The sequence below is a fragment of the Solanum tuberosum genome, unplaced genomic scaffold, assembly GCF_000226075.1.
Source record: "Solanum tuberosum cultivar DM 1-3 516 R44 unplaced genomic scaffold, SolTub_3.0 scf00055, whole genome shotgun sequence".
Classification (NCBI taxonomy): Eukaryota; Viridiplantae; Streptophyta; class Magnoliopsida; order Solanales; family Solanaceae; genus Solanum; species Solanum tuberosum.
The window spans coordinates 1,349,320-1,358,537 of record NW_006238981.1 but is presented as its reverse complement, the minus strand read 5'-3'; the positions used below and the strand labels follow the sequence as shown (position 1 = coordinate 1,358,537).

The window sequence follows — 9,218 nt, the reverse complement described above, 5'->3', positions numbered from 1 at the left end:
TTAAGAAAAAAAATTAGTTTTTTCTTTTATTTTTTTTAAAATCTTCTTATTTTTTATCTTATATTTAAATTAAGTCAATATATGTAAGAAAAAAATATTTGTTTTGTATTTAAACTTTTTTTCTTCATTTTATTTACCTTCATTCATTATTTTTTCTCCTTTTTCTTTTATTGATTTTATTTATTCCTTTTATTTTGTTTGTCTTTTCTTTTGATTTAATTTCAAATTTAATTTAAAAATTGTATTTAAAATAAGCAAATTTTGAAGGATATCAAATAAGTGAAGAAAATTAAATAAAACATAAAAAAAATTAAAACATTAAAAATTAAAGAACAATTTTTAGTTTATTATTTAAAAAAAAATACACATAATTTTTTAAAAATAATTAAAAGAAAAAAGAAAAGAAATTAATGAAAGAGAAAAAAATAAAGATTAAAGTGAGGAAGAAATTAAAATAAATATTTTACAAAGAAAGAAATAAAAATAATTGCATATGTAAAAAAAATTGTGTACTAACTAATTGTAAATAGACCAATTAAAAAAGAACACATGTTCAATTCTTTAGATCTTCACTTGCCTTCAAGAGAATGTGCACTCTCTCTCTCTACCATGTCAACTTTTGGGGTGTTCTTATTCCATTTAAAAATATTTTATGGGGTAAGAATACCTAGTTAAGTTAGGTGTGCAGCAAGAATTTCAATCATAATTTAAGGGGTAGTTATGCATTATCCCAACTTTAAAATAACACTTTAGACAAAAATATTTTGAAGTTTGGCAAATTTGTACACAAATTTTAACAACTTTATTCACATATTTAAAGTTGTTTTTGAATTGGGTAAACTTGCAAACAGTTGAACAGTGGGTACAAATAAATAACGGCTCCAGAAGCTAATATGAGTGCACTTTGCTGGATTAATTTCAATAATTTTGCTATAAAAAAAACATTTAAAAATAATAAATAGCTGTCACAAATCGGAATCATGATGCAAAAGGCAAGTTTGAGAAATAAAATAAGCAAAATGCATTAAATGCGAACTCAGCAGAGGAAGTAGGTCAATCAAAAAAAAGGAATCGTTTTTATGTATTTATCAATTGTCTCAACACTTTTCTAATTGTAGAGCTTTTCATCAAAACTTAACCGACAAGCTTTTCTGCTCACACGAATTTAGAAGAAACAAATAGATGAATTATCATGATAGACATAAGGAACCTTTAATAGGAGTTATAAGAAGTGGTTGTTGATATCGTTTTATTTACTTCTAAAATGAATGAATTAGATGAAATGAATCACTAAAGAAAAAAAAAAAGATAAATAGAATTTTTGGTCAAAGAAAAGTGTCACATCATCTTCCTCATTTCTAGGATTATATAGATAAATATATAGATTCAATAGAAGCTACACCAAACCATACAAAGTCAAGATATACTTGGACTGGTTTCTGCAGCCCCTCTTCTCTGTGCTTATGATCTATATGCCAACATTACATTTGAATTTTAGCAATATACATATACTATCGTTTTCTGCAAAATGTTCTTCAGCAAGTGTATCCTAACAAAATTATCTCTAGGATGGGGGATACTTCCACTCTTTCCTTTCCCATACATTGGTTTGAGCCTCTCAAATAATGCACATGAAGAGGCAAAAAGAGCTTCCCACCATAATTGATTATCAACAATATTATGAGATTCACCTACCCAAGGGCTCAAAGACAACCTAAATTTCATACTACATCTTCTGCCTGCAATAATTCAGGATACACAAAAGACACCATTTGCTTCAAGGAGTTCATAGATTCTTTCAAAAATGCATGTCCTTCCATAGCTGCAAGAATCAACAGTGTAACAGATTGAAACCATCAAAAATAACAAACACCATGTAGAAAGAATCATATAATTACACTACCTTTTGTCAGAGAATAAAATTCCTTGGAGAAGTCCTCAACATGTCCATGGACAGGTCTCATTCCACAGATTTGGATCACACAAAATTCCAGGTACAATGCCATAACAGTAATTTGCAACAGCAAAATACAGACCCCTTGTATTTCAGAAGTAACCTGCTTCAACTTGTTGGCTTCGCACAATTCAGTGACAATAGATATTCCTTGATCCTACAACCCCAGGGTGAAACATAACATGAGTGTCATAAGACTGCTAGAAAATATCTTCTAGGAAGGCAACATGGCAGTATCCTCATGAAGTTTTTTTAAATAATGCTGACCAATGCAGAGTTGGAAACTAGGTGCAGTTCCCTCCTTTTTACATCCTACAGCACAAAACTTGTATTCCTCACATTCACCTTAGAATAAAAATTGATCATCTTTAAGAGTTTCAGGGAAGAGCCCCCATTAAAAGTGACTAACGTAGCCCAAAATCTCAAAAGAAAAATTAAAGGTTAAAATTAACAAACTATAACAGGGGGACACATAAATATTGAGGACAACAGGCTCAATACTGCAGAAGCAATTAAGTAAAACTGATCCATTCTGTTAGCTCTGTTTATTTTCCCTTTAAACAAGACAGGTGGTTAGATTGAGAAAATCCTGGGAAGTCAACTTGCAATCTTAAGCCTCCATAAGGTCAGGGACATACAAACCGCTGTGTTCATCAAACTACATTAGAATACTGACACGGACTTGAGCTCAATGCATAAATCATCCAAAGATCAAGAACGGAAAGAGGAAGATAAAGCAGTCAAAAAATGTGTTTCACCTGCAAGCAGTGAAGGATATCAGGCATTGGTAGCTCAGGAAAATGAGCAAGATCGACAAAACCCACTTCTTCAGCCCTTGCAGCAGCATCTTCAGCTTGTTGACACAAAAACTTAAGGAGAAGAGAGGTAATTCTGTATATCTGAATAGACATTGCATCTGAAAAGTGTGTCTGCGAAGTCAGGTTAGCATGCTCATTTGGTTGTTCTTTGATCACAGTAGCAGTTCTAGACGAAAAAGATGAATATTTGGGATTTAGACTGCAGCAATAAGCAGAAAAAGCAAACCAGCCATTTTTGCTACTGATAGATGATGGCTTTTTGTGCCACTCGTACTCCTCCCTAAGGGTAGGATGACAAAAGATGGGGGGAACTCTTCCTGGTGATTCCCCATGACGTGGTGTACCACAGCTAATAAAGGCCAATAAATGGATGCATCTTTCCCTCAACTGTGACTCCATTTCTTTCATGGCCCTTGACCAGGTATTCCTATGCTTTGCCAGAACACAGATTAACATAACTGTATTTTCAATCTCTCTAAGAGCACTCAATGAAGTATGTGGTTTGAGTGCCCGAAGTCTTTTCTTATCATGATCATCTGGTGGAAAATCCGGAGCACTTAGATAATATGAAATTAGATCAGCCTTCTCCAAGAGGAAGTAAGTCACCACGTGTTCCACATTGAAAATCGAACTTTCTCCTAAAGAGTTAATAATTGCTGTAACCACAGCCAAGCTAAGTCCCCAAATGGGTTGAGCCCTTTCATTATTCTCAAAGGTGTTTGCCAGATTTCTCTCCCTCTCAACTACTGAGAGAGGTCTACCATTAGATAGGTCAGCCAACAACACACTTAACGATGCAAAGAAACCAGTTTTTACAAGCATCTCAGCACCTTCCTTCACATGTGCAATAGTCAAAAGAAACTTCAATATAATGCCAATGTTTGAATAGGAGCTTTTATCTTGAAGTTTAAGAACAATACGCTGCATTGGGAGATGTTTTTGAATTATGGGGAACCAAGTAGCAGGTGTTGAAAAACCTTTGATTATTTGATCGGTAATAATCACAGAGAGGGAGCAATGTTCAGTAAGTTCAATACAGTTGCAAATCAGCGGTAGTAGCCCCAAGCTCACATTAGCTGCCTCAGGTAAGGCTTCATTATGCTCAATTTTTGTTTGTACTCCAAGACGAGAATCTCTCCAACTTGATTTGAGTGAAAAGAGAACTAGCATCAAAAATATCTTCATTGGAAAAAAAACACCAGTAACCAATGGCCTACAGTTACACAACACCTTGAGGCCATAACCTGAAGTTTTTAATATCAGAAGGCATGTAGATAAAGATAAATGTGTACTCAAAGACCTGGTAAAGTGGAAAAGCAACTCTGCTTGAGCTGCAAGAATATCAACTATGTCTTCACTAGCATCAGAAACAGGAGGTAATAGCTCGATTGTGCGGTGGAGAGACTGGCATATATTATCAATGCTAGATGACAATGATTTTTCAGGAATTTTTCTGCCACTTCTAACCTCATTATCAAGTGACTGCATAAACAAGGAAACCATGTCAAACATATAGAGCAAATATATACAATTACCCTTTTCTTGGACAAAATTACAGTTGCTACATTTTTACATACAACAATTACACTTCAATACAAGTTGAGTGCAGCTATATGAACCCTCACTTATGGTGTTGCTTTATTTAAGTTCTCAGATAAATATTATACAAACAACAACATACCCAGTAAAATCTCACCAAGTGGGGTTTGGGGAGGGTAGAGCGTATGCAAACCTTACCATTACCTCATGGAGTCAGAGACCCTGTTTTCGAAAGACCCTCGACTCAAGTGCATCAAACCCGTGTAAATTAAAGTACCAAAAGTTCTCTATATTTTCTATTGGCATATAAGTTAAGATAAAACACTTCTAGAAAACATAAGACCTTAAGTAGGAGCATTTATCAGTTAGTTTGTTCGGTTAGGAATGTTATTGGTTTTTGTTAGAATAGGAATAGTAATGGTATATAATATGCTACTTGGTGAAAGATTGTATTGTAGTGTCTATAAATAGGGTCTTGTGTAATAATGTAGATACACAATTCAATAATATGCATATCCAATATTTCTCATATGGTATCAGAATTCAGAGCATTGGTGAGAAACTTCCAAGGAAGAAAACTCTATATGTGTCAATTTCCAGCCACTGTCAAGGCTGATTTGTGTCATCATCTATTTCCATTAGTGTTGTGTGAAAACAAACACCACCACTAGCTCCCTCACTCTCCGACGACAAAAACCCAGTCAGACCCATGTGAAAAAAACATCTCACACTCCAATCAGAGATGTGACTTTTCCGGCAAAGATCTGACCACACACCAGTACATGAGCTATGTTCCGGCCACTTTGCAACAGTTCTTTTCCTAGTAGGATCAACACTTCAATCTGAGGCAACCCATACAATTATTTCCTGATTCCAACCAATATTTGGCAATCCGATCTAATTTTCCGGAGACCCCTGCCTTTTTTTCTAATCAAATTCTAACGATCTTTTTCAAATTTTGGCAACATGTCTAGATTTTTGGCTACAAAATTCTAATTTCACAATGTCTTTAGGGGTTGATATTTTTGGCTCCAAGAATATAGGAATGAGAAGTTCAATCCCTATGATCACTTCAAAACCATTAATGGGAAGCACAAATTATTTACCTTGGGCTTCCTCGGTTGAGTTGTGGTGCAAGGGTCAAGGTGTCTTAAGACCACTTAATGAAAAATGCTTGTGTGGTAGATGAATAGACAAAGGCTGGTGAGGAAGATGCAAAAGCCAAAAAACAATGGGAGAAGGTTAATGCTCAATTATGTAGTCTCCTATGCAATCCATTGATTTCAAGTTGATGCCCTTGTTTTGCCCATTCCAGACATGTCCAGGCAGTCATGGAGGAATTTGAAACGTTGATGCCATTCACTACAAACGTGGAAAAACAACAAGAGCACAGGTAGACATTATTTTTAGTTCTTACACTTGCTAGACTTCCTACTGACCATGATTCAATGTGTGACCAGATTTTAGCTAGTCCTAAGACCCATAATGAATTCTTCACTGTGTGCTTATAGTGCTTCTAATTTTCAAAAGAAAAATAAATGTATTATAAACGAATAGGTGACAAAATTCTTTTAAGTAGTTACACAAATATTTCTTTCCATGACTAGGCATATTGATCAAATTATGAGGCAATGAGGCCTTAATTTTTCTGTCATCTTCAAATGCAACGTAGGAAGCACAAACACCAACTTTTAGGCTGCCCATTTGAGTTGCATTAAATGTCAATAGGATGATAAGCAGTGTAAGTACAAAATATTTGGATCACTTCATGGAACAGAACTTGTAAGAAATAACCCTTTGAATTCCTTTATGTGACCAAATCTTAATCAAAAAATGGTTGGCTGTTTAGTGTCATGTTTTACGCTTTCTAGCATTTCAAGCTATTAGATGCTCTTTTATGATATTGAACTTGAATAAATATTTCGTTATATTCAAATTTATGAATTGATGGTTGGCTCTATATATTTTGCTTGATAGTTATTAATCTTCATACCCCCACACCTCATAAATAAATAACTTTTTGTCCAATTCTTTTTGGGCCGCTCTTCTCAAAATGTTTTGGTTACAACACTACTATGCCTATCTGTGCTACACAAAACGCAATGAACAATTCAAAGTAATCATAGTTGCAACCACAGTTGCAAGCTATGCATACTTTATGCTAGAGAAACTGGGTGTAATGAAATACAAACGAAAGCAGGAACAATCTTCATAAGGCCGATCTGAAAAATCAAACACCAATAATGCTTCTGATATATAATCTGAACAATGACAAAGCTTCACCAACCATGGTACCCCGATTCAAAAAAGTTTCACAATGTAATGACTTATAAGATTTAAAGGTTATGCATTAAGGTAATGACTTAAATCTAGAAAACAGTACGTAGAAACTGGACATGCAACTAAAAATGGAGCTCACAGCATCACCATAGATAACACTGTTGCCGATGCTTTTTAAGGAAATAAGTTCATACAATTGAAAATCCTAAATAACTCAAATTTAGAAGATTGCATAAGAAGTCTAATGCAACTGACCGCAAAACTCACATTATCATTGTCAGATATGGAGAAAGTAGTTGCCAAAGCTATTAAAGCTGAAAGCTTGGATGTTGTGAGTGACACCATGACATTCACATTCTGCAAAGAGAGCAACAGCATTTCTGCAACCGCTTTAGATGCTTTCCAATCCGAAAGATCCCACAAATCAATAGCCATGTCCCCTTGCAGACGGTCAGTGTCATATAAGCAGACACCATCAGTTTGAGGGAAAATGTCCTCATGGTGCTTGCGCTGATATGTTTGCAAGAAATTTGACTGTAGCAGATATTGTGACAGCTCCTTGAATGGCATGTGGGAAATCTGTCTACCTTCAAGCTCTCCTTGCAGATGATAGAATAAATCATTGAGAATTAAGTCGTCCAGTTCATTTCCTCCACTGGAAGAAAACAGAATAGACAGAAGAAAGAATAAGTCTTGAGTTTGTGTAACTTATAGAATAGATTGATCCACTGGATACACAAGGTATTTTGCATTTCAGTTGCTTCTAAAATATTTTTGGGTTGTATAATCACACGCATGAAGGAGAGCCTTAGAGCAACGGTTAATTATTTCCATGTGACCTATTTGTTGTGGATTTGGAGCCATGGAAAACAGCTGCTTATATCACGCCCCCTTGGGGTGTGGCCCTTCCGGGGACCCTGCGTGAACGCAGAATGCTTCGTCCCAACTGCCTTTTTTGTATAATTACATGCATGCCCCGTTGATTTAAATTATTACTCAACAAAAAGTAATCACAATTGGTCCATTCTGCCTCAACTCTTGAGTAACAAATTACTATAAATCTCCACACTATTAGTTACTCATGTCAAATAAGACTATGATCAGGATATCGCTATCATATAATAAATGAGAACTACTCCCTCAAAAAGAATGACACATTTCAATAATTAATCACAATTTAACTTTAAAATGTTCATGTTACCCTTAATGAAATGATTTCTAGGCTCTAGCCACACAAATATCTAGGACTTATTTTAGACCACAAGTTTCAAAAGTCTTTTCTTCTTTCTTACACTCCATGCCAAGTCAAACTAACTCATATAAATTGGGACAGAGGGAGTAGTAAATAACAGACAAACCAGTTCCAGGACCAGTCTCACTTTCACAAGGCATGAAAAAATCAAGCACTTACCTGTAACCATGCTTCGTATAAATAGCCATCAACTCAGAAAAGGCTGGCAACTTCCTCAACTGTAAAAGGGAAAACAAACATAATGTAGAAAATAAGTATCTCTGATTGTTTGAAATGCAATATCGTTTGAAATGCTGCAAAAAGAAAAAGGAATAAAACCTTTTGCCACAGGTTAGTAACTTTATCAACAAGTGAAACAGACAAACTTCCTCTATCACCGCCTTTTACTTTACACATGATGCGCACAGCAAACAGACCAGCAGCAACCTGCAAGTACTATCACTAATGATTTAAGGCATACTCATTTGATGTATTACCAAGGGACAATAAGAAGGTTTCCAGAAAATACTGAAAAAGCCTCATATCAATTAAAAAGATAAGCTGTTTTGAACAACTCCATTCACTCTGAAGGTGATATTTTTAGAACAAATTCAGAATAAACAAATCAAAAGAACAGTAAGTGGAGTTTACATGAAAAATTGAAAACTCCCTAGAGAGTTGAAAAAGCGCCTGATACAACCTTAGGAGAACCACACCCTAAAAGCTAGTTATCAAGGTGGGAGAGCCCAAGGCTATAAGCCCCACATCAATTCCCCATTTAACCGATGAGGGACTCAAGTCCCATTCCTTGCAATAATATCATAACAAACCACCACGCTCTGCATCCGTCGTCCTCAATGGCTGTGCGCTAGACATTACTGCCACACCGGCATCACCATCCAAGCACATGCAAACACCGTGGGAACAAACAACGGGGAGATGATAGATATAAAACTATTTAAAGAAAGAAAGATTTGAATTCACAAAACACATGCAACATTTAATAGGTTGAATCTGATAAGATCTTGAGATCTTATAGGATTTCGTGTCATTAGAGAAAACAAGAGAGAAAGCCGTATTGCTGACTTGATAATTTGTTGAGCACACGATACATCTATTTTTTTGATAAAGAAAAAAAAATACACATGTGAAATATTACCTGTGTCAAACATTACACATGTAGTCCAATGTGAAATAAAATTGAAGACTCAACACCTCTAACACTTCATGTCGCAACTTGATGGGTATACTAACTCAAACATTCTAGCTCTAACACATTATGTTGCAACTTATTTAATTATACTTTATTTCGCCTCCTCAAGACCCTAGTTAAGAAAATGAAGACGTAGATTAAAATCTAAGCAACTATAAGGATTCAACTTCAATCCAAAGGTAC

At 35.1% G+C, this 9,218-nt stretch overlaps 1 protein-coding gene across 2 annotated transcripts in view; it reads right to left on the bottom strand.

Moving 5' to 3' along the window:
• Positions 1–1,327: 1,327 nt before the first annotated feature.
• LOC102591984 (uncharacterized) overlaps positions 1,328–9,218 on the bottom strand; it is a 50,635-nt gene continuing 42,744 nt past the window's right edge. Inside the window, exons 27-32 of one of the 2 annotated variants that reach the window (XM_015307400.1) lie at positions 8,162–8,269; positions 8,003–8,061; positions 6,847–7,246; positions 2,713–4,254; positions 1,904–2,111; positions 1,328–1,822 (exon numbers count right to left, since the gene is read on the bottom strand). In XM_015307400.1, the coding sequence (XP_015162886.1) occupies positions 1,722–1,822; positions 1,904–2,111; positions 2,713–4,254; positions 6,847–7,246; positions 8,003–8,061; positions 8,162–8,269 (2,418 nt within the window). In that variant the 3' untranslated portion in view covers positions 1,328–1,721. The remainder of the gene's footprint in view (positions 1,823–1,903; positions 2,112–2,712; positions 4,255–6,846; positions 7,247–8,002; positions 8,062–8,161; positions 8,270–9,218) is intronic. The other variant, XM_006344436.2, reaches the window with a different exon arrangement.